General features: G+C 38.6%; 1 protein-coding gene across 1 annotated transcript; it reads right to left on the minus strand.

Moving 5' to 3' along the window:
* Positions 1–1,325: 1,325 nt before the first annotated feature.
* NME8 (NME/NM23 family member 8) lies at positions 1,326–25,626 on the minus strand. Its single transcript, XM_033053023.1, has 16 exons — positions 25,240–25,626; positions 24,140–24,176; positions 23,989–24,046; positions 22,967–23,073; positions 21,859–21,930; positions 20,743–20,859; positions 19,107–19,173; positions 17,842–17,918; positions 16,093–16,185; positions 13,464–13,609; positions 12,000–12,178; positions 10,746–10,890; positions 9,178–9,282; positions 8,304–8,455; positions 3,127–3,271; positions 1,326–2,554 (listed from the first exon to the last, which is right to left on the minus strand). The coding sequence occupies exons 1-16, from the start codon at positions 25,305–25,307 to the stop codon at positions 2,332–2,334; spliced, it is 1,791 nt and encodes a 596-aa protein (XP_032908914.1). The 5' UTR covers positions 25,308–25,626; the 3' UTR covers positions 1,326–2,331.
* Between the last annotated feature and the right edge of the window lie 267 nt (positions 25,627–25,893).

A 25,893-nucleotide genomic window follows, 5' to 3' on the forward strand; every position in this document is an offset into this window, starting at 1 on the left:
AATCAAAATATTGCTGATCCCACCAGAAATGTTCAAATCCTTAAAAATTGTATCCATATCTATGTCACAGTAATATAATTTTCAAAGAAGAGTGGATGGCAGTATAAATAATGTGTGCAATACCTACGGGATGATTTAAACTTTTAGAGAGACAAAACATTCTCTTAAAATACTGACAGTATTTTGATTGCCATTCTTTTGAGTGCATATTTTGATAATTGTAGAAAAGTCTGCTTCTCAGAGATATAAAAGCTTTGCAAATCTTAATCTCTTCATCATCTGAATAGAACAGTTATGTTTGCTGTTTTAGGATGTATCTGTTAAATTTCTCCTTTCCAAAGCTGCTAGAAGACTTTAAGAGCAAGAACATGTTTAGGAGAAGAAGATTAGCATTAATAAATGAAATGTTCCTACATTTCAATTTGGGTTTGGATATGTAGGCAACATGAAGAAAAAAACCGTCATAGATCTATGCACAATATTTCAATGGAATCTACTTAATCGCTTTAACCAAACACAAAGTGGGGATTGTAAATGATGCACATGAATATGAAACCCCGAGTAGACAAAAATCCTTCAACATCCAATAGTTAAACCAAAATGATGAAAATGTCATATTGTTTGAGAATTATGTGATGCAATATGAAGGATAATGGTTAAGCAAGAGCAAATACTCAGTATACAAAATTCTACCCCACTTAAATATGCAGAGGCAGAGCTATGGTACCCTCACAGCACATTGAAATTTCTCAGTCCAGAGCAATAAGTGATTCACAGGATTCATAACCCCCATATGATACTTATCAAGCTCTTTGATTGTGAACTTCCACCAGACATGTAATGGACTCTTAATAAGTCATAAAAGCATTTTGCTGTTTGCAACATTTCTGCTCCTGTCAAAAAAAAAAAAAATCCCACCTAAACTTTCAACTTTGTCCCGCTAGTTGAGAAGCTATTAACTCCAGCAAAGATCTGAAAGATGAGCTGAATTGATATATGTGAAATTGCTGTACTCAAGCAAGCTGCTCTTTTCTGAGGCTGCTTCTTGGTTTAAAATACAGTATGCCAGGACCCAAAAGACCTGTTTAAATAATGTCAGGAATAACAGTTTAAATGAGTTTTTGAAGTAAAAAAAAAAAAAGAAAGAAAGAAAATAAGATACAGCAATCCTGAAATATGTTTCTCAGAACTCACCTCACTGAGGTGACATAAATTCTGCACTAATTACAACATCCTGTAGGCTAGCAAACCTCAAGCTGAATTTGTCGCAGTAAAGCAGCTGTAGGTGAAAAAGGGCCACTAGGAGAATGCTCAGTCCAACTTTTGCTGGAGGAATATCTATAATAACAAATGCCCCATTACAACAGAAGTATTTGTCAGGAAGCTCTTTATAGCAGCTAGTTATATTAAATACAATAGGAGCAATAAAAAAAGTATGAGAAGAACTTCATTCTAGACTTCACACTTAAAATCAACAAGGTAAGTAAATTGCTTTAAGGGAATGCCATTCTTTATAATCTCAACCTTCAACAGACTCAGACAGCAACAGTGAGAATACATCAGCTACAGAATAATGTTTGTATTCTTCATGAAGTCCAGTCAAATTAGACTGGACAGGATATAAATTTGCTAGTGTGGCAAGGGGGTACATGTCAAGAATAGCTACTATGTAAGAGCTGGCTTTATATTTTAGTTCCTAGAATATATTTTGAATCAAGTAAATGGACTGGAAAGGATCTTTTAGTTTATTATCCTACCTGTGACAGTAATCACTAGAAGCTATTTAGGAAGAGGATGAATAAACAATGCAAATGTTTTTAAGAGCCCTGAGGGTGCCAATAGACCTTAATAGCCCAGAACAGTCTCACCTGGGATGCACATATATACAGTTGGCCAGTGGGCCCAGGAGCCCCATTTGGCTCACATTTGGAGCTGCAGAACTCAATCCACATCACCAGCGGTGGTACCATTAATAGTGTTTTAATCACCTTCCTTGACCCTTGTCCTTCCTTCTTTTTAGAGTAGCTATACACAAAACACTTTAGAATCCTGGAACTGTTGGAAAGGCATAAATCTGGCCAAATGATAAAAAAGAAAAATAATCTACTCAACATAAAGAAAACTGTTACTAATGTCAAACTCCTAGCGGGCATTACTAGTTACATTGATATGCTTTGCAATATGGAAGAGCTGATAACAAAAACTGCCCAACCAAAACTGGATGGAGTATGAAGAAAAATGTTTGCTTATGTAGTCCTAAAATTAGTTGTTGGGTAGACAAATACATCTAATTACATTAATATCAATTTTCAGAGACTGCATCTTAATTGTTTAGTCTGCATCTAGCTCTCCAAATGCAAACTGAATGCTTCTTTGTGCATGTTCTAGATTAGATGATCCGTGAACAGCATTAGACAAAATATCGTGTGCAAACTGAGCCCGAATTGATTCAGGACAGGTCTTCTTTGCCTCTTCTGGATCAGTTGGACCCATTAGTTGCCTCCACTCTTCCACAGCATTTTCCTTTGATAAGACCATTATTACTGATGGACCCCTGTAAAATCAATATAAAGAAACTCTTACATTATTCTGAGATTTCTGACATGCAGACTTAGCTTTAATGTCAGAGGTACCATGAAGGGTTCTAATAAGCATTGATCTATCTTAATGTTATTAAGCTGCTTAAATATTAAAATTTGTTTCTGTGTGTTTTGTTTAAGGAAAAGTCACGTATTTGAAAGCCAAAGAGATTATGATTATCAGACATTTGGATTTGGACTTCTTGTCCAAAAGACATTCTCACCCAGTCATTTCTGAAGCAAGACAATACATACTATTTTTATCAGTTATACTAACAATATTATGAGGAAGATATTTGTCCTGCATGATGAGAAAAAGGATTCTGTTGGAAAGCAGTTCCTTTTAGGGAAAATAAAATCCAAAATGAAACTACCCATAAGTTTGAAAAGAATTGTAAATCTCCCTTTTAAAGGAAGAGTATTCTGTGCTGGAAGCCACTAAACTTGCCAGAAAGAGTGACAGGTTGTAAAATCCTATACAGTAAATTGTACAGAGTGACAGGTTGTAAAATCCTGTCATTACAGTACTGTAAAGCAAGATACTTACTGTGCCATACAATCCACCAACTGTTCAAAAAAGGGTTTTCCTTCATGATCCTTGTAAAACTCTGCAGCCATTTCACGAGTTAAAGCTTGTTCTTTTATCTTTGAGATGCTAAATCCAGCCTCTTTAACTTTTTTCATAATTTCATCTAGGAGAATAACAAACAAGCTCATTTTTTATTTAGATGGTTTAGATGCAACAACTGTACATCCCATACACCCAAACTTTAAAAGTTTCAGGAAACACTAGATGCCTTTTCCTAAAAAAAAATCACTAATAGCTATTAGAATTCAGTATCAAACCAAATACAGACAACATAAGAAGCATTTCAATAGTCCTCTAAAATAGGCAGAAACCATTGTCACTGCATTATCCATCTTGATGCATGTATCAAACTGAGATTTTAATAAACTATGCCAATAACATTCACTGTTATTTCTCACATTGAACAGAGTGTGGACTGTAGTTGTAATGCTGTATCAAACATCAGCTGGCTGGACAAAATCAATCTGGATTTTCACAAGAGGGGAAGATAGACTCACAAAAGCCAGTGATGAATTAGCATTAGAAAGACTACCAAAATTTGTTATGACAGGATAGAATAATGCTAAGTAGAGGATCTAGATAGAGGATTTTTAAAGAGTGGAAGCAGACATCCTTAGGGCAAGATTCTGAATTGTACATAGAGCTCTTTTTATTTTGATTATTTTTCTCCTTACTCCCTTAGACTACCAGTAAGCACCCCTTAGCCAGGTGCCACTTCACAATAGATATGAGGCCCTGGATCTAGAGAGTCAGACAGAATTTAGATGACTTAGAAGAAAATTATCTGCCCAGTGAGCCTCCCTATTATGATTCATCTGTCAGACAGATCACCACCTCTTACATCAAAAAGAAAACAAGGAGAGTCATGGTGGGGGACTCCCTTCTGAGGGGAACAGAGGGCCCCGTGTGTCAACCGGACCCATCCCACAGGGAGGTCTGCTGCTTCCCTGGGGCCCGGTGTAAGGGTTGGTCCGAAGATTCCCTGATCTGCCTCACAATCATCATCAGAGTCTGAGGCCCTGAGACCCCTACCACCCCTTTGGGCAGGAGCTGCTGGGTTGGGACCAGGTGGATGCTTGCCAATGGACTGGGTTTGGGTGCATGCTTTACTGTCATGGTGCACTGCGTTCAGGCAGGTACAGGCTGAAGGAACCATACTTTCTGCACCTGAGCGAAAGGCCTCACACACAATAGTCCATTAATCTCCTCACCTTTTGGCCAGCAGCCACTCGCCTTGAAACGGACTATAAAATTACTATGTTCTGAAGAGACTTTTGATTCTTCTTTCTCCCCACGGATGGAAGACATCGACGGATGATCCGAGGACATCCCATCTGTTGGTAGCTATTCCCCCTCATTCTCTCTCTCTCTCTCTCTACTTTGCCACCTTTATCTTTCTCCCTCTTATCACTATCCCAAAATTGAGTTGTTGACCCTTAATAAACTGCTTTGCTGCTTGTTGCTGAACAAAACCTTAGTCTCTTGCTGTTGTCTTTTGCACCCTGTGGTCAAACGAACCATCATGACCTCCACTCACATTGTGTGGACCGTGACACCTGATTACAGGATATCACTGAGAGACTTCCTGGACTGATCCAGCCCTTTGATTATTATCCACTGCTGATACTCCAGGCTGGCAGTGATGAGATTGAAAAGAGGAGTGTCAGGGCAATTAAAAGGGACTTTAGGGCACTGGGTCAAGTGGTTGACAGGACCTGTCCTGTCACAGGCATAGGTAGTCTTTTCCTCAGTCCCCGTGGTAGCTGAGATAAACAATGAAAGGAATAGGAGAACTCACATCATTAACAAGTGGCTCAAGGGTTGCTGTCATCACCAAAATTTCAGATTTTTTGATCATGGGGAAACTTTTATGGCACTTGCCCTGCTGGAACCAGATGGGATCCATCTCTCAGTTAAGGGAAAAAGGTTTTTAGCACATGAACTGTCAGACCTTGTTGAGAGACCTTTAAACTAGGTTTGAAGGGAGAAGGTGATGCAGTTGGGCTGTCTAGTAGCAGGCCCAAAGGTGGTAAGCCTGAGTTAGGGGTGGAATCAGTAGCCCAGCTGAGGTGCATGTATACCATGCACACAGCATGGGTAATAAACAAGAAGAGCTGGAAGCCATGGTGCAACAGCAGAGCTATGATGTGGTTGCCATTGCAGAAACATGGTGGGATGTCTCACACAGCTGGAGCTCTGCCCTGGATGGTTACAAGCCCTTCAGAAGAGACAGGAAAGGGAGAAGAGGTGGAGGGGTAGCCCTTTATATTAGGGAGGTTTTTGATGCCATAGATATTCAAACTCATGACAATAAAGTTGAATGCCTACGCGTAAGAATTAAGGGCACAGCTAACAAGGCTGACATCCAACTGGGAGTTTGTTATCATCCACCCAATCAGGAACAAGAGATGGACAACTTATTCTTCAAGTAGATAGAGGATGTTTCAGGATCATCAGCCCTTGCTCTTGTAGGCGACTTCAACCTGCCAGATATCTGCTGGGAACTTAATACAGTCAAAAATAGGCAGTCTAGGAAATTTTTAGAGTGTATGGAGGACAACTTTTTGACCCAGCTGATGGGTGAGCCCACCAGGGGAAGGACTGTGTTAGATCTGTTGCTTGTAAATAGAGATGGGCTGGTGGGAGATGTGGTGCTTGGAGGCCGCTTGGGGCATAATGGTAATGAAATTATAGAGTTCTCGATATTTGGTGAAAATCAGGAGGAACATCAATAAGATTTTTACATTGGATTTTTGGAGGGTAGACTTTGGCCTATTTAGGAGACTTATTCAAAGAGTTCCTTGAGAAGCAGCCCTTAAAAACAAAGGAATTCAGGAAAGGTAGGTGTGCTTCAATATAGAGATCTTGAGGGCACAGGAACAAACTGTCCCTGTGTGCCAAAAGGCAAGTCAACGGGGCAAAGTAAACATCCAGCCTGAATGGGCAAGGAGGTTTTGGAGGAACTTATGAGTAAAAAGAGGATGTATCATCTTTGGAAGGAGGGTCAGGTCTCTCGAGAAGTATTTAAGGGGGCTGCTAGAGCATGTAGGAAAAAAGTTTGGGAGGCCAAAGCTCTGTGTGAACTGAAAATGGTGACTTCTGCAAAAGATAATAAAAAATGCTTTTACAAATATATTAATGGTAAAAGGATGGGCAAGTCCGGCCTTTGTTCTGTATTGGATGAGGGAGGGAACTTAGTAACTGCAGATCATGAGAAGGCGGAAGTGCTTAACACCTTCTTTGCCTCAGTCATTAGTGGGAAGACGGCTTGTCTTCAAAACTACTGTCTTTGGTTGGTACATGGTGTCAGGGAGCAGAATGGTCCCCCTATTCTCCAGGAGGAGGCTGCTGAGCAGTTTAGATGTCCATAAATCTATGGGACAAGATGGGATTCATCCCAGGGTAATGAGGGACCTGGCAGATGAGCTTGCAAAGCCACTCTCCATTATTCACCAACAGTGAGGTTTCCAGATGACTGGAAGCTGGCCAGTGTGACACCCAGTCATAAAAAAGGTGGAGAGGATCCTGGCAACTATAGGCCAGTTAGCCTGACCTCAGTACCTGGTAAGGTTATGGAACAGTTTATACTGAGTGCTATCACACAGCACTTACAGGATGGCCAGGGTATCAGACCCAGCCAGCATGGTTTGGACAGGAGCACTCTTCGTTAAGACAGGACCAGTTCTTTGTTAAGAACTGGCTGGATGGCCAGGCCTAGAGAGTGGTGGTGAACGGTGCTGCATCCAGCTGGCGACCAGTCACCAGTGGTGTCCTTCAGGGGTCTGTGCTGAGGCCTGTTCTGTTCAATATTTTCATCGATGACATGGATGGGGGTGTTGAGTCCTTCATTAGTAAATTTGCAGACGATACTAAGCTGGAGGCATGTGTCAATTTGTTGGAAGGTAGGAGGGCTCCACAGAAAGACCTAATTTGGATGAATGGGCAGAGTTCAATAAGATGAAGTTTAAAAAGTCTAAGTGTCAAGTCCTGCATTTTGGTCACAATAACCCCCTAAAATGTTATAGGCTGGGAACAGTGTGGCTGGACAGTGTCCAGGCAGAAAGGGACCTGAGGGTACTGGTCAACAGCCAGCTGAACATGAGCCAGCAGTGTGCCCTGGTGGCCAAGAAGGCCAATGGCATCCTGGCCTGTATCAAGAGTTGTGTGGCCAGCAGGAGCAGGGAGGTCATTCTTCCCCTACACTCGGCACTGGTGAGGCCATACCTTGAGTACTGGCATGGTTCTGGGCCACTCACTTTAGGAAGGACATTGAGATTCTTGAGCATGTCCAGAGGAGAGCAACAAGGCTGGTGAGGGGCTTGGAACACAAGCCGTTATGAGGAACGGTTGAGGGACCTGGGGTTGTTTAGCCTGGAGGAAAGGAGACTCAGAGATGACCTTATCACTCTCTGTAACTTCCCTGAAAGGGGATTGTAGTCAGGTGGGTGTTGGTCTCTTTCACCAGGCAGCAACTGACAGAATGAGAGGACACAGTCTCAAGCTGTGCCAAGGGAGGTACAGGTTGGATATTAGGAAAAAGTTTTTCACTGAAAGAGTGATAACGTACTGGAATGCTTTGCCCAGGGAGGTGGTGGAGTCACTATCCCTGGATGTATTTTAAAAAAGAATGGATGTGGCCATGGTCTAATTGAGGTGTTAGGGCATGGGTTGGACTTGATGACCTTGAAGTTCTCTTCCAGCCTAGTCATTCTGTGAATTCTGTGAAGTTAAACCAAGAATGGGAATGCATCTAATTGAGCAATGACCACTTTTGAGTCAGTAGAAATACCTGTCTGAAATAAGTAATAGAAGTTTGGAAAGTGTCTCTCTCTTTTGACTAACAAAGATGCTGGACAGGTAGTCTGCCGAAGTGCCTGATCCTTAAACAGTTTAACTTAGCTAGCAACTCTCTTCAATTCACCACTGTTCTAGTCAAAAAAGTGCTATAGGCAGCTTAAGCAAAAGCTATAGGCAGCTTAAGCAAAAGAAAGGTCACATTTGAGATCTCGATCTGAATTATGAAAGCCGTCTAAAAGCATTTCTCTGCACAGAAAATGTACTTTAGAGAATCAGAAGAATCTTTTGTAGAAATGATTACATCACTAGATATAGCCCATACTTTCTAAATGCCTTACCTTTATGAGTCTTTGCAGCATCAGGTCTGATTAGTGCAAAGGTTTGTTCCTCAGGGAAGAAGAATTCTAGTTCCTTCTGAGCATCGCTGGTTGTAGAACTTCCATGTAGCTGATTGATAGGTACATTTTCAATCGCATACTGTGCACGCAAACTAAGAGTCATTAAAAGAGTGAGGTTACTTAAAAGCATAGCCATTTTGAGCTCTGAACTATAATTAGTCTTAACCCAGGGAACAGTGTTGATCTGGAAATCAGAAATATGAACACCCTCCCTTCCAACACTTGTGTCGTTATATTGGAAAATATACCACTTATTTCTAAATTAAATGGCACTTCTGACAGCAGCAGGTAAGATCATACCATTGCAGTTTCTCAGAGCAATGTGATAAGCATGTAGAACTAAGGTGTCTTTTTATAAAATGTATAGGAGAAACTTAGTCACAAATAAAATATTCTACTGATGCAAAGTTTTCAATAAGCTACAAAAAAATCATAGTGGTATTTCAAGAAAAGTAATGGTGTCATTTCAAGAACACCTGTTCCCCCTCCCTCGCTCCCTGCCCCCCCACTTTAAGAATAGATATTGCCAACATTTTTTCTCAGACTCACAGACTCTAGGGCTCCCCTTTCACTTCATTGCACTTTTTAAAACTCAGCTTTTAATACTGTTTAGCAGCTATTATATCTAAAAAATGTTGTGGTTTCTATGTGTAATACACTACTACTTTCAAGAAAAGCTTAAAAAACTGCAGAAATGCATATCTTTTTTCCAGATGATGGCACTATAGTTACACTAATTGGAACGTGGAACAAGATAAGGAATGTGAAAGTAAGTTGGAAGCTGTGAATGATGGTTTACTTCTGCAATTATTACCTCTCTGGATTTTCCTTAGCCTCTTCAAGAGTCTTTGGGCCTAGTAAACGTCTCCAGTGGAGTACTGCATTTTCTCGTGTTAGAGCCAATACAAGAGTTGGACCACTGTACAAGGGGAAAAGTAGCATTAAAAAAAAAAATTAACTCTTGGAACTTTTAAAAAGTAATTTGGTTATATATATCCCAGACTAGGAAAATCAGCTCTAGTAGTGGAGTACCTTAAAACTGATACAATTATTTAAACAGGTACAGGCTGATAAAACCTTATGGGCTTAAATATGGATTTAAATTGCAAAGTTACTGTGTTTTGTTACAATGGTGTCCTGGGGTGATGTTATGGTGGCTTGTATCCCCAACTGTGTGTTCTGTTTAAGCGAAAGTTTGTTTAGCCTACTTATCAGTTGGCTCCCCTCCCCCATGTCTGTGCTTGGGAGGCTAGCTCTGCTGGCTCAGGCTGCCTCTGGCTATTTGCTGCTTTTGCTTGCTTTTGCTTGCTTTTTGCTTGCTTTTGCTAGCTTTAGTTTTGCTTTTGCTTATTAGTTAGGCAGTCCAATCTCTTTCCGTGGACTGTTCTTTGTTCTTTCTTCCCCCTTTCCTTTCTGTATACCTTCTGAACCTGTTTGGACCAGACCTGGATCACCGAGGAACACCGGGACCCTGCAACTGAGATCTGCAGCAGCCATTCTCAGCGCCGGAGACTGACACTACCCACAGGAGAGATTTTCCTGAGTTTGTCACCCTCTCACACCGGTGAAAGAGTTTTTTTTTTGTCATCCAGGGTTGTTAATTTTCTTCTCTTGTGTTGGGGAGTGTTTTGTTAATTAATAAACAGGTTTTTTCCACTTTTTCCTCTGAGGAAATTCTTCCCGAACCCGGTAGTGGGGGAGGAGTCTTGGGGGGGTTTGGGTTTTTTTTCTCCTGGGGGCTCCTCCAGGAGGTTTTTCCCTAAATTTGCCCTAAACTAGGACAAATGGCAAGACAGAAAGACTGATTATGCCACAACTGTGTCCCAAGTCAATAGGAAAGGAATATCCAAACATGATTTATTTCTCTTCCCCAAGGTACCCAGCACACAGCCTGGCTGAAGATTTCAGAGCTGTCCTACAAACAACCTAAATGTAGCCTTTTCAGAGCATAATCAAACTGTTTTCACTCAAATCAGTGAACTTGACCACAAAGACATCGTACATACAGCAATATGGAGTAGGTAGTAACTTCTAAAAGCTTGGAGATTTTTATTTGTTGTACTTGAAAATTATTCCATTATCTGCAGTTATCTGTTCCTGTTTTGCCTTTTAATAAACTTTTAGACACATGTGTATCTTGCAGCCATGTATTATCCAGAAAGTGTTCAATACCAGATTGGATGGGACTCTGAGCAACCTATTCAGGTGGAAGGTGTCCCTGCCCATGGCAGGGATTGGAACTAGATAGGCAATAATGATCCCTTCCAATCCAAACCATTCTGCACATCTATGAGTCAATAATTATTTAATGTGAAAATTTCAGTCTTATCTCATTCTATATAGATTCTATAGATTCATATTCTCCTTTTTCATTCAATGTACCTGGTCATTTGCTCTAGAAGGACTGGGAAGTAATCTTGATCTACATGTTCTTTGTAAAACGTACGTACTTGTTCCTCAGATAGAATTATTTCTTTCTGCATTGCTATTTGGAAACCATCATCCTTTATTCTTTGCATGATGGAATCTGTTAAATATATTGAAATAATTTTAAACTGCCATCCATTCATTCATTTGCATCCTTGTAGAGAAATGACATGGACTTTTAAATGACAATGTTACATTTTATGGGTGAATTTGTTTCCTTACTAAAGAACAGGAAACTAATTTAAAGAAACTGTTAGGAGGCATCACTAGTTGCCTGGACACTCAGAAAACAATCCTCATGATCTTTAAGCACTCTCTTGCTTGAAAAACCTCTATAGGAATTCCTGACTGAGAAATACGATTCATATTACTATCAGCAAAAGAAGGTCTAAGAAATTTGAACAGGTGAAATGTTTATTTAACTAAGTCTTACAAGACCACATGAGTGTGTAAGCAGTATTTGGCAAAAAGTCAAAATTACCTACAAAATTACTGTGTAATTACCTAAACATGAACTGCAGAACTGCTGCTCTAAGCAAAATGCTAGACAACCATAAGGAAAATAATTTCACAAGGAAAGATCAAAATTGTAGTCTTTCAGCTCTCTGCACATAAATTTGCTCAAGTACAGGGATTCTCAAGTTAGAAATAAAAATACTATCTGAAATCTAGGAAGAAATGTAAATATATGACTGAAAAGTAAAGCAAACTTTTTTGGATGAAGCTGCATGTAATGGGGTAGATTTTTAAATTAAATAAAAAACACTGTCTGTTTAGAACTGCCCTTGACTTGCATTGCCTCATGCAGCATAAAGTGTCTTGGACTGGATCTTTTTCCCCTTGCTGTTGATCTATCTTGAGCATGCTGTTCAAGAATATCAGCTACTTTATTATGGTGAGAAATCTAGTCCCCTATACTACATTTGAAAATATGAGCTTCTCTGAGAGGTCTTCTAGAAATATTCCATCAACAGAATTTCTTGAAAAATTAACCAAAGGAACAAAATATAATTGACATTTGCATTCTCAAAGTATGAAAAACATTAACCTTGTAACTTCATTCCAGAGAAAGATTACTGCTGGCCTAGTGGTGGAGAGACAGTATAACCTAAAAACTTCTCATTAATTGAGTTAGAATTTATAATTCAAAATTCAAAATATGAGAGTATTTATATACCTTTGATAGAAAATACAGTTATTAACACTTACCTCGCCTTTCCTTCAAGAGACTAGGTCTAATTATGGCCAAAGTCCTTTCAACACGTTGTTCTACCCTATTTATATGAAAATTTGGGAAAAAGAAGGCAAGGTGTCTGCTGGCGTCTTCAACACTGTCTTGTACATCACATAAATTTACCAGATTCTCAGTTTCCGTGAGTCCTGGCAACCTGATGAAACATGAAGTAATACTGTATTTAAGTCGCTGCTTAGTGTTAACAAGCTGACTTTTTGAAGACTTTCTTAAAATTTAGTGAAATATAAGAATAGAATGCAAAACTAAGTTTTTATTAAATTCAGATTCATGAGTAAGGTATCATTTCTGAGAAGAGAATTATTAATCTTCTCAAAAAGTGCCTGATTATGTGCTCTGAAGGAGAAATCTTAGCCAGGCCACTTTAACGATTCTACTGTACCTCATCCAAAACACTTTCTCTGTTACATGAGGCAGAATTACTATTGACAAGTGTATAGTGTATAATGAATGATCAGTAGAAGTCTTGTGCTCAATTCATGCACAGCATGATCATAAAAATGATAGCACTATAGAGTTGTTGATAACAGAGACACTTCTCATTGTTTCTTGCCTGTTTGTTTAGCTGTGTAAATAAAATCCCTTTTGGCCACTTGTAGAAAATGCAGTATTCCCCAGCTGTGCCAAATAAATGCAGAAAGGGATGCAGCAGGCATCGACAAAAATGTCAAGTACTATAACAAATTCTTTTCCGGACAAAGTATTTAAGCTCATGTTGCTTTAAATAAATGTCTAGTCTAAATATAAAATTTAATCCGGTATTTGAATTTCTGTGAATACTTTATTGTCTGAGGCTGTGTACACAACTACCATCCTTAAAATTTTCTACAAACCCTTGGCATAGAAGAAAAACACACATTTCAAGATACCATGGTTGTGAACAGCTAATCCTTACAAATTTTTTTGTATCTTTAAGCAGGGACAGAAACCCAAGTACCCTTCCCCTTCTCTGCTGACTTTTACAGTGTTCCCAGGGAGAAGAGCATGCCTCAAGTGTGCCCTGGTCTACCCTGAGCTATATCTACAGTTTCCCAAGAAACACAGGAGAGAACATGTGAAAGAGCGCAACCTTCAATCGGCAGTGCAGGCAGTCCCCTGGCATGGGTGAACTAGAATTGCAAGGACTACATCAGCTTTGAAGTGTGTCATTGTTCCCGTTTTTCTGAAAACCCATTGAAGGTGAGTTCAAAAAGATCAATGATCTTGGCTTGTCATCTTTAACTAGGAAGCAAGGAATTTCTGAATTTCTGTGAGAACTGGGGTTACATCTCTAGTGGTGGTCCTGTGAAGGACTAGGCGATAAACTCTGACTGCTCCCTGGACCTGCACACATTGGCACATCTGTTTCTGTAGGAAGATGCCCTGGTGTATGGTGTGCTCTGAACACTGTGACTGAATCACAAATACACATTTTAACTTACTTGACTGGCTCCTCAGGCTCACCAGACTCACTTGTTTTGTGGAGTTCTTTCCACTGAGGAATTGCATCAGTTGCTTCTTTTTTAGTGATTATCAAAACATGGCATGGTCCACTCATCATGAATTGAACAAATGCATCAAAGTCAGGCTAAAAAACATAATTCCCCCCCACCATGAATTGCAGGAATTCTGAGTTTGTCATCAGAAATGAGACAATTATGCTTTTAAAGTAACTCATACATTCCTGTTCCAAACTGGCATTGACATACATGTCTCAGAACTCTGATAGATTGTTTGTGAAGTTTGTTGATAAATCATTTGAGACAACATTATCAAATCTAGAAAAGTAAATTGCAATTGCATCCAGAGGTTAGTGGTCAGAGGCTCAGAGTAGCAATGGACATCAGTGACAAGTGGTGTCCCCTGGGAGTCATATTGGGGACCAGTGATGTTTATTATCTTCATTAATGACATAGGTGAAGTAATTGAGTGCACCCTCAGCAAGTTTGCAGATGACACCAAGCAGACACACCCTAAGGACAGTATGTCATCCAGAGGAACATGCATAAGGAGGGGGCCCATGAGCATCGAGCATTAACAAGATCAAATGTAAAGTGTTGCACCCAGGTCAGGACGACCCCAGGTATCAGCACAGACTGGAGGGATGAACAGATTGAGAATAGCCCTGGGGAAAAGGATTTGGAAGTACTGGTGGATGAGAGGCTGGACCCAGCAATGTGCACTTGCTGCCCAGAAAGCCCAATGTGTCCTGGGCTGCATCCAAAGCAGTGTGGCCAGCAGGGCAAGGGAAGGGATTTTGTCCCTCTGCTCTGCTCTGCTCTGGTGAGACCCCACCTGGAATGCTACATCCAACTCTGGGGTCTCAGCACAGGAAGGACATGGACCTGTTGGAGTGAGTCCCGAGGAGGCCATCAAGGCAATTAGAGGAATAGAGCACCTTTCCCATGAGGAAAGACTAAAATAATTTGGATTGTTCAGCCTGCAGAAGGTTCTGGGGTCACCTAATTGCAGCCTTCCAGTATACTTGAAGGGAGTCTACAAAAAAGATGGAAAGGGACTATTTACAAGAGCATATAGTGATAGGACAAGGGAGGATGGCTTTACATTGAAAGAGAGTAGATTTAGATCCAAAGAAATTCTTTACTGTGAAGGTAGTAAAGAATAGGAATAGGCTGCCCAGAGAAGTTGCGGATGTCTCATCCGTGGAGCCCTGTTCAAAGACAGGCTGCATGCGGCTCTCAGCAACCTGTTCTAGTGGAAGGTGTCCCCACCCTTGGAACCAGATGATCTTTAAGGTCCCTTCCAACCCAAGTTATTCTGTGATTCTATGATTCTGTATCAAACATTGTGTGTTTCGTTTGTCTTTGTTCTTCCTGTGCCTAAGTCTACATTTAAGTAGTCTCAAATTGGCTGCTATTCCCATGAAGATGAGTTACTTTTACCTCTGTTTCAGAACTTCCTCTGTCTAATCTACAAGCTCAGCTTTCCTAAAACCAAGATCTTCATGGTTCCTTATAAGATCCCCTTTCTAAACCATAGTGCATCCATGCAGTGATTACAATCAGTTTTCTTTTTTCTCTCTGACTTTAGTAGGAACCATATCATCTCACTCTTATTCATCTGGAATGCCACAGGAACACCTTCCCACCTTCTCCTTCAGATTAGGTGAACCCTTCCATTGCTCCCTCTAGTAATATCACACAATTTGTCTGCATGTAATTCCAGCCTCTATTTTACACATATAGCAGAAAGTATAAATATTTGCTAAGCAACTTCATTTTTTGTCTCAGATGCTTGTGAAGCGTTATTTTAGCTATCACACTGCTGGAAAATATGGCCATATCCATGTGCTAGTTTGCTATACCATTGCCATTTAATGGTGGACAGCATAATTTAATAATTTTTTTGAACTTTATGTCTGTCTTTAGCTATTTTTGTCCGCTAAAATAGGACAAGACACACAAAAAAATACATTTTGGCTGAGATGCTTCCCACTCTGCCTTTGCACATGTTTATTCCCAGAACTACCCCATGATAAAATCTGGGGGGAAAAAAAAAAAAAAAAAAAAAAAATATATATATATATATATATACATATAATATGTAGATATGTAGTCTCACTTATTTTCTGGCTGGAAAAATGGAAAAATATATGTCAAATACATATGTCAAATAGATACTGTCACATAGGTGGAAGTATTGCAGAAATAATCTATACAGCACCCTAATTTTCTTTCCTACAAAGGTCACTGGACCTGTCATAATGTTTTAAAATCAGTATAATTTTATTTTGATAAATAGTGTTATAAATTAGCTCCTTGTCTAAGTTTCATGCACATTTAGATAACAGAAAGAAGAATAAAATTTTTTAGTATTTAATTGGAGGTCAGTGTAATTTGGTTGAAATATTAAATTCCTACATAGTGATGTTTTTATGAGTTAGTGAAAGAAAAGGGAGAGAGAATATCTCTTTTTGTATGTACTAAATCTAAATTAATTCATTTATTCAATATACTTAAAATTTACCATACAGAGATTTGCAAGCATACCTTGGTAACAATTATATATTTTACCTGTTCATTTCATTTATGTTTTTTAGTTTGTTCTTACCTCTTCTTTATTCCGGGCATAAAATACTCTGATTTGTTCTTCAGTAAGCATTCTCTCCTCTGCTGCTTTAATGTCAAATCCTGCATCTTTAATCTGCAATTATTTGGTTATTACTCATGGGCATTTGAAAATGGATACACACAAAATCATACATTATTGTAAATCTAAAGATTGATTGGTTTTGGAAGCTATCCTAAATTTTAAGTTCTCTGAAATATTCAAAATATAACTGCTATCTTTGCCTAAACTGAACTTTCAGCCTTTCAAAGCATTTCACTAAATTCAGGATTACAATACCCCTAAGTTAATGTTTGAGAACAAATATAGTGCAGTTCAATGTACATTCATTCAATAGTTAATAATCCCTTCTATTTCACACTGAATGAGTTCCTTTGGATCACTTTGAGTGGTTAACATGCAATTCATGTTGCAAGATATTATAAATTATATTGTAACCAAAGTAGTCACATAAATATGCTTGGTAGCAATAGTATTAGGCTAAACTACTTGGCTTTAGAAACAGCAAATAAAGAAAACTGAAATCTGCAGCAATTTCACAATTATAAGCCTCACCATTTTAACTAAAATTTTGGTCTGAACCCAGAAGTGCGGCTTATGTTTCAGAGCGGTCAATATATGAATGAAGTTCAGAAATTTGCCAACCTGGAAGTGTGAGCCCGCAGCTCCGAGCCAAGCTGGAGCCCACCCAGCCCCGGTGGCAGCAGGGCAGCACTGAGCCGAGCCCACATGGCCCTGGAGGCAGCACGGCAGCACTGAGCTAATTCCGCCCAGCCCCTAGCAAAGCCAGTAAACCCCGCGATCCTGCGATTCTGTTACTAATTGGCAACTTTGTGAAAGTTGCACGCAGATCCTCACTGCGAACGAAAGTGCAGCTTATAATCTGGTGCGACTTATATATGGACAAAGAATGAAACGTTGCCGACATCCGAAAGTGCGACTTGTAATCAGGTGCGGCTTATAATCATGAAATTACTGTACTTTATGATTTTTTTTTGTTTGTTTGTTTGTTTTAAATTAGGTTACTGCACTAAATGCAAGCATTTGTGAGTGATGCACACATGACTTCCATTGAAGTTCACAGTCCATTGGTATGAGGTTTGTACCATATACTGATATTTTAACAGCAAGGGCAGTATCCAGTCCCAGTACTGATGACACACCAATATTAATCTGTGTACCAGCACTTAGCCCTTTAAAAGCCCCTGTGCTGCTGCTGAGTGTTTTCAGCCTGCCCTGAAAAGGCTGACTCTGGATCCAGTATGGGAAAACACACTTCATGGCTGCTTCAGCTAAATTGTGGTTTTTTTGTCTTTCTGAGCTTTCTAGCTTCCTTCCTTTCCAGCTAAGGTAGGGTAATTGCAAAAACAATATATAGTACTGATTCCCTTTCCTGCAAAGGTCACTGTCCCTGTCATAACACTTTTAAAAATTATTCTAATTTGGTCCTAATATATATTCTTATAAGCAATTTTAAATTTTTTTTGGTAACAGAAGCAATATGAATCAAAGTCTAACCTCTGCTGGCATAGAATATTAAAACAATTGTATGAATTTGAATGTCATATTATTTCAGGTAAAAATCATTGGGCTTTTATCACCCTTAGCAGAGAAGCTTTATCAGATTCTGTTCCAAAGTCTGGGCATAAATAAGGATCTACTTAATCTTACATTTTGCTATTATGCCTCTTAAATGAATAGAATGAATCAATAATTTAAAATTCTCTCTACCTTTTTTTTAATTTCTTCTACACGTCCTGATAAGACATCATCAGGTTTTATAATTCCAACAGAATAAGTGAGTACTTCTGAAAAAGGGAAAAAATAATGTGCTAAGTAATACATTCACCAAAATTAAGGGGACCATCTTTAATGGACCTGAAGTTCACATTTAAGCATTTTACTGTAACTCAATCAGATCCCAAAAATTGTAGAAGAATTTCAGATAGTGATAATGGAAACAACAGACTACTGCTTGCTACCAATACTAGAAACACTTAAGGAACTGCGTATGTTAAGAAAAATGTTAGCGCCAAATGTTAATATATTACAGTGTCTGAGAGATCCTCTAACCTGAAGCTGAACCTGAGCTAAACCCCTCTTTTCTGATTTTCTTTCATGTTTAGGTTCTGAGCATTAGTGTGAAGCCTGTAGATAATTGCTAAATGATAGTACTGTACTTCTAGGTCTCACAGCGTTTATGAGAAAAAATATAGGCTAAAGCTGAGTTCAGGAAAATGCCAATTGAACCATACAATCAAAACAAACAACAAAACGTGAAGAGGAAGGAAAACTGTGATCTAATGCCTCTCACAGGGAAAAAAAGCACAAGATCAAGAAGAAGGAGAGGATGGAGGAGTTTGTTCCATCTCAGGGTTGTAGAATGGCATTCTCTGCATAGATGAAGCAGTAGGAACATTCAGTAGCCACAGATAACAATAAAAATAGAAAATATGTAGGTCTCAGCTAATGAAAAACCTGAGATAAATCACAGACAGGACTTTTAAACAGGATGGTGCTTATTTTTCAATATTTTTGGAAGCTTTTCCTGCTTCTGTGGATTTATGTTCTTCATTAAATCTGTTATTAAATCTAATCTGGTGAAAGAGTAATCTGAGGTAGAAGCATGCCATGCTTCACAGATTAACTCTTCCAATCCTCTCAGGTTGGCTCCATCTTAGTATTCCACCTCAACAGAAGTACAGAGCTCATACAGGGACTGTGTGGAAGTGACTTTCAGGCCTTGACTTCACACAGGAAAATTCCCTGACACATATAACTTCTGTCTAAAGTCTGAAGGTTCCCAGAGTGGGGGTGAAAAATATAGATGATGATAGTCCAATATCTTAATTCCTTACAGAAGAAAGCTCAATCATAGCATTTCATTAACACAACCAAAGGAAGGTCTATTAGTGCTAGACATAGGCAATTATTAATGAAAAGACGTGTTCTCTTTCTTTCTGTTAACATTTTTAAAATAAATCAAATGTATTTACCCTCTTCTACAGTGTCCTCAGCAGATCCTTCTGATGAACCTTCTTCTTGAAAAACGAGTTCTTCTACCTAAGGTAATTGCAAATGGAGTAAAAGTATGTCACCAGTGCAAAATTAAAGTCACCAAACATAGCTGTCACCTCTTTATAACACATTTATCTTAATGTAAGGATGGATTTGCTACCCTGGAAAACAAGCAATTCTAAGAAGGACCTTTGGTCGATCTGACTTTCCTTAATTGAATTTCAGTTTGTTAAAAAGTCCTTTTTACTCTGAGTTATTTCATCTCCATTTTAACAAAATAAGCAATGAGACATGATTATTTCCCATGTCTTTGTTTCATATGATACATATATATTAAAAATACTTAGCCCTGAAAGAAAAAAGATTGCTAAAACATTTATGTGCTAGTATCATTTTGTCGGTCTCTCCACTTCTTAAATTGCTAGACTAACTTGCAAATTTGTTTTTGTAAGGTACCATAGTAGAAATTTGGGGGTTCTGAGGAGAACAAGCAACAAGGGAGGACTACAGTAATTTCACGACTACAAGGTGCACCCTTTTGACTAAAACTTTCCCCCAAACCTGGACGTGCGCCTTATAGTCCGGTGCACCTTATCTGATGGACAAAGTTCGGAAATTTGCCTACCCGGAAGTGAGAGCTGCGAGCCGCAGGGGGAGCCAGCAGGGCCATGGCTGCCAGGTGGAGGTGGGGCTGCGGGGCTGCGGCTGCTGGGTGGAGGCGGGGCCATGGGGCTGGGGCTGCCAAGTGCCTGCAGGGCCAGCACTGCCGGGTGCCCACGGGGCCAGGACTGCTGGGTGCCTGCGGGACCAGGGCTTCCAGGTGCCTGTGGGGCCAGGGCTGCTGGCTGAAGGCAGGGCCGGAGCTGCTGGCTGGAGGCGGGGCTGCGGGACCAGGGCTGCTGGGTGCCTGCAGGACCGGGGCCACTGGGTGCCTGCGAGGCTGCGGGGCCAGGGCTCCTGGCTGGAGGCGGGGTCGGGGCTGCCGGGTGGAGGCAGGGCCACGGCTAGCAAACACGTGGGGGGAGCTGGGGGCGGATCCTCGCTGCAAAAAAAAAGGGTGCCTTATAGTCCAGTGCGCTTTATATGATCTACAAAGTTGCAAAATTTGCCGACTCCCGGGGGTGCACCTTATAGTCCGGTGCGCCTTATGGTTGTGAAATTACTGTAACTTTCTAGGCTTCACAACTACTGTGAATTCCAACTGTGGGATATTTCACAGTGCAGGCTATTGAGGTCAGACTGAGCTGTCCTTATGTTCTCATGTTACCTGGAAGTCAGGAGTCAAAGGTGACAGAATAGAATTCTTGAATGGCCTTTGTTTTTAGTAGCAAACTGGATTATTAGGTACAGAGCAATCCCCATGGCTTTGAGCAAACTGATCTAGTGAAAGGTGAGACTGCCTGTGGCAGGAGGGGTTGGACTTAGAAGAGTCTTAGAACTCAGATAATTTTACTTGATTTCTAAAAAAAAAAGTGTATCATATATATCATTGTTTATTGTTAGGACAAAAATACAAAAAATTAAACATTATCTAATCACTATCATAGACATTTAGAGAAAGTGTAAGTGTAATAAAAACACACATTTATGCATAAGTGTCTGGTTTGTGAGTACCTCAGCACGTTCCTTCGCTCCAGCTGCAATTTCCCTTTCTTCTTGCACTAACTCTATTACTGTCTTAGTTATGAGAGGGGCATTTACACCTTTCACCAGCGCAAGAATTTTACCATGCTGTAGAAGAGAAAATAACACTCTCAGTGAATTTTCATCACTTAATTTACACATTTACTTGAATTTTTGAAACATGCAATATCTTGACTATTTTTTTCAGCTATGGGATCATTTCCTATGCCCTATGAAGGGAATACCAAAGCTACTACTGCCTCTCTTATTTCAGAATGAAATTTTTGTGCATTTAATTCCTTGCTTCTTTCTTTACCAAATTTTCCCTGTTTATTTCTAGGCTCAATACTCATAATGCATTTGGAAGCAAATGCAAATATGAATTTTACTTGTTCTTAATTTCTCTAACATGGAGTTTTCTGTCTTTTTTTGTGTGCATGTGTGATATTTCGGTGCATTCTCTACCACATTCAGATGCATAGTAGTGAAGCTAATGGTGACCAAAAATATTGCTAACATCTCTACACAGCATTCAGATTCAAACCTGAAAGTGTCCTGAAAGTATCGTTATCCTTGGTCTCTACTTATGGAAATTCAAATCTTGGCACCTTCAAGTTAAAACAATCCCCACCTATTCTTGAGTGAGCAGTGCACTGCAGCTGTGTCCTAGGAGAACCAACTTTCTGTATCCATCAGTGAGAGATAAATATATGGTTAATTGCTATGATTATTCAAGTATGAAAACAAAATTTTATTTGTTATTTTAAACACCTTATAACGCCAGGAAATGTGAACTCTCTTTCTGTGATGAAAAGATAATCATTTCAGTGTAACCACATGTAGGCACTTTATGTAAGGCAAACCTGGAAAACATAGCTGGATTTCTCACTAACTACCAAACCAGTGACTACCACAATTCTTCTGTGCTGTATGTGCAGCACACAAGCATGGGAAACAACTCCAGCAAACAACATCAGATAGTACCATTCTACATAATGTAAAATATAAAGACACGATTTATACAGCTTCACATATATTTTAAAATCTATTGAAAAGTTAAGGCAGAAGTAGGCAGCACATTAAAAGAAACTGATGGGATGTACTTACAACACTAAAAAGAAACATAGGTTCACAACTCCTCCTAAATGGTTTCAGAGTTTCAATGCTGTCAGCTTCTGCCTGAAGTCAGACAAAAAAAATTATTTGCTTACATAAGTGCATATGCATATGCATATATAAAGGAAACCCTGTTACTCGCAGGAAAACCCCACTCTTACATACTTTGGTGTTGCAAATTCAAACTGCAGTCCTAAATGCAACTAGTCCTTATAGTGATGAAGAAAGAACTGTTTTGGTAATATGGGATTGTCCTCCGTTTGTATTACAGCACTTAATAATGGAAAAATATCTTCTCTTGATACTATTTTCTCATGTAGGTTATAATAACATCTATAAATGAAGAAGTAGCCCGTGCAGTCTTGATGGAAGAGATTATCCAGTGTATTAATTTTTTTTTTGTGAAATGTGGTCAACTGTATGAAAGCATGTGAGATGGCCTCAGAACATAACTCCCTGCCTTTTTAATGTATAAAAAAATCCATGTTTTTTTCTGGAAAGTTCTTTCATCTTGGAATTTTAAGTTTTCACTAACATAAAAAAGGATGAACTTGGTCAATATCTTGGTTAAACTGAGTCTGTGAAACAAATTTATCTACTTTAAATATGAGATATAATACACTCATATATATATACACTGCTAGTGTAAACAAGTATTTTTATTACTACAGTCTTGTGATTTTTTTAGATTTTCCCCCTTTTTATTTTCTCAAAAATGAAATACCTGGTAACATTTGCAAAAAACGATGCAACAATTTTTCACAGATGTAAGAATTTTAAATGCAGTGGTCCATAATGCAGAGACCTAAAACTAAAAGTCGTATAGTCTGGCTTTTGAATATTTCTGCAATCTCATCAAGGAAAAAAATGTTATGGGATATCAGCTCTTTTTTTTTATTATATCTTCTTAAATATTTATTACCAATTCTAATCTACCTCTAAACAGAGTCTTATGAGCATATATGCAGGGAAGGCAACCAGGCCAAAATTACGGCAACTCAATATAAGGACAGTAAGATGAAAGCTCTGGATATGCAAATCAGAAGAAATATTTAAATGAAAATGTAAATATAGTCACACACAGGATTTATGTCCTTACCACAGCAAAATGCAGGACATTGTCTTCACTGAAGTCATTCCTTAGTTTTCTGAATAAATTTAGCACAGCTTTGCAAGGACCACACCAAGCTTGATACACATCTATTACTAAAATGTAATAGTTTAGAATTACAAACAGATGACTTGAAGAACTTATAAAATGTAACATTTATGTTTGGGTTGAAACAGCACTGGGAAGGCATTCACATGGATCTTTCAGTCCTCTTCTAGTCAATGAATATATCCTTAATACGTCAATGGACTCAGTGGATACATTAGTGGATGAATACTCTTTAATTTCAACTACTTTTGACTTTGGAAATCTGCTTCAGCATACTATTTGAGATTATTAATCCAAATAGCAACTTTTCTCTCATATTCCTTTTCCTTTTATTTTCTCCTCTTCCCACTGTTGGTTTTCATTCTTATCTAGACCTTTTTCTACAGTATTTTCACTTCTCTGAACCTTTGCCTGTTTTTATCCCTTTGTAGAAATGATCCTGTTACAGATTTGTTCTTTTTTACCAAAAAACAGTTCCTACAAGACATAGGAGACATAGTTATTGGACTAAGTGAAATGAAAAGTGGGAATAATGCATGCCACAAAACTTGCATCCTCTAGAGTGCTGCAGTAATTATTATTATATTGTGCAAGATTTTACACACAGAAGTGTCCAACTCCCTACCATGAAGAATACCATATTGGAAAGATATTTTCTAAACATTGGTGTATAACAGTACATAAAAATAAAATTTAGATACATATTATTTAAATGAGTATTTATCATATAAGATACTGCATATTCAAAATTGCAATATATGATCTTAAAAGTATTTTCCAACTGAAAGAATTCTATGATTCAATGACTCTATTATATACTTTTATAAATATATATTACTATAGCCTTTCTTTAAAAGATATGGTACTAGTCTTCTAGAATATCTGTCGAAGATGATAAATAAATATGAAAATGTGTACCTATGTCCATAAAAGAATAAAAAGAAAATATTAGCTGTTAGTACCTACTATACCCTTTGTCAGCAGCATTTCATCCCACTGGTTTTGATTGCTTATTATGGTCTGAAACAAAATTAATTAACATTTTAACATTCTAAAAAGGCAGAAAAAACATCTATTTCCCTCTAAAATTATTTAAGTAATTAGGATTTATACCTGCAGCTGGATTTCTTTCTTCTTGCCTGCCATTTCCCTGTGATTACAGGAACAATATTAAAATCCAAAGTACTTTTAAAGTTTTTAAAAGAACATATGACATACAGAACTGATTTTTATGGTTCTCAAAGTATTGCTACCTTCTGATGCCCTAAGCATTTGACTCAACATAAGCCCCTAGAATGATGGTAATTAATATTCCACTTTGGAAGTCTGTGGAGAAATATACGACTTGTTTGCAAAACCCACATGGCACAAGAAAGAGAAAAAAAATTTAGTATCTTAATCTGTTAGGATGTGCAAAACTTTTGACCTCAACAATCTTTCATGCTTATAATCACTCTGCTCAGAATAGCCACAGGCACTTTAATGGGATGACAGCTGCTGTAACACTGGACCATTTCAGAAAAATATTGATTAAAGAGCTTCAACTGTAATAACATCAAATCAGTCTTCCTGTCTGCTGTGATACATAAAAAGCAATGACATACTTGTGCCCCATAACTAAACTCCCAAACTGAATATTGATACATTCATCATTCTGTCATTAATGAATAATGTCCTTCATATATTTATGGTAGACAACTAACTGTGAACTGGACAGAACAATGATCTCAGTTGAGATGCATACGTGGATGGAGTTTGACTTCAGCATGAGCAGCTTGAGTTTCTAAGGTTCTTGGTTAAGGTGGTGGTCTTTGCCTCAGGAAAAATGATAGTGCCTCGATGATTGTGACCTCCTCTGGCACTGTTATTTGAGAAATCAACCAGCAAATACGTCCAGGGTTTGAACTATCCTGATACACTCACCAAAACTGTTCCCTTCAGATCACAGATTGAGGCATAGAAGACAATATGAGAACTCTTACCCTCATGTTTGTTTCACATTTCATGTAAAAGTGTTAAGAATTAAAATTTTAAATGCAGGCTTTCTTCAAATCTTTTAAACCAGGTGGTAGTACAAAGCATAGCATTAATTCCTATCCTTTGAAGACTCCAAGGAGATGATGCTGTCTACTGACACTAGAGGCAACTGGCAGGTAGAAATATGTCATATTAGTAGGAAATCTTCATCAAAATAACCTATCTTTCATTTTTACCTTCTGTCACAGAGCAATGACAATAAATTCCTTGCAAGATCAGTTCTGCAAAACATAAACCAATACATGAAAATGGTCTATACATCCCAACTGTTCTACATGCTCCCGAACTAAAAATATGCAGTCATACACAATCAGATGGAAAACCAAAGCAATGCAGAACAGATACATATTGCTGTGTGAAAATATACAAATGTGGACATTATCATGGCATAGTAGCTGTATGTGGTAGACACATGAAGGCTACACGTGACATCTATACTTTTAAATAAAATTTTCACATAGCATTCTCTCAGTAATGCAGGCAGTATTTTACTGATTAAACCTGAACAGACAAGCATGTTTTCTCCTTTGTCTATGATACAGGAAACATGCTTCTCTAACCTTGACAAAAGGCATTTTTTGATCCACACTCTGCAAGCTCTGCATTTCTTACAACACTCTTTACAACCAAAACTGCTTCCTTGAACTAGTTGGACATGAAAATAGACTGGGTGCATACTCAGATACGCTAAGTGATATTCACACAGTGAATACACAAACTGATATTTAAATATGCACAGTCTTTGCAGATAACCATTCAACATTTTAGTACAAACCCTCGTTACACATATACATAAAGATACCCTAGAGCTTGTGAGATTTTGACATGCT

This window comes from Catharus ustulatus, chromosome 1 (assembly GCF_009819885.2).
Source record: "Catharus ustulatus isolate bCatUst1 chromosome 1, bCatUst1.pri.v2, whole genome shotgun sequence".
Taxonomy (NCBI): domain Eukaryota; kingdom Metazoa; phylum Chordata; class Aves; order Passeriformes; family Turdidae; genus Catharus; species Catharus ustulatus.

Coding starts and splice junctions, on each gene's coding strand:
- NME8 (XM_033053023.1), bottom strand. CDS start 25,307: ATGTATTGGTTTATGTTTTGCAGAACTGATCTTGCAAGGAATTTATTG. Junction 19,174..20,742: donor GAGCGAAGGAACGTGCTGAG/GTACTCACAAAC, acceptor CAATTACCTTAG/GTAGAAGAACTCGTTTTTCA. Junction 17,919..19,106: donor TGAGGACACTGTAGAAGAGG/GTAAATACATTT, acceptor TCCCTTTTTCAG/AAGTACTCACTTATTCTGTT.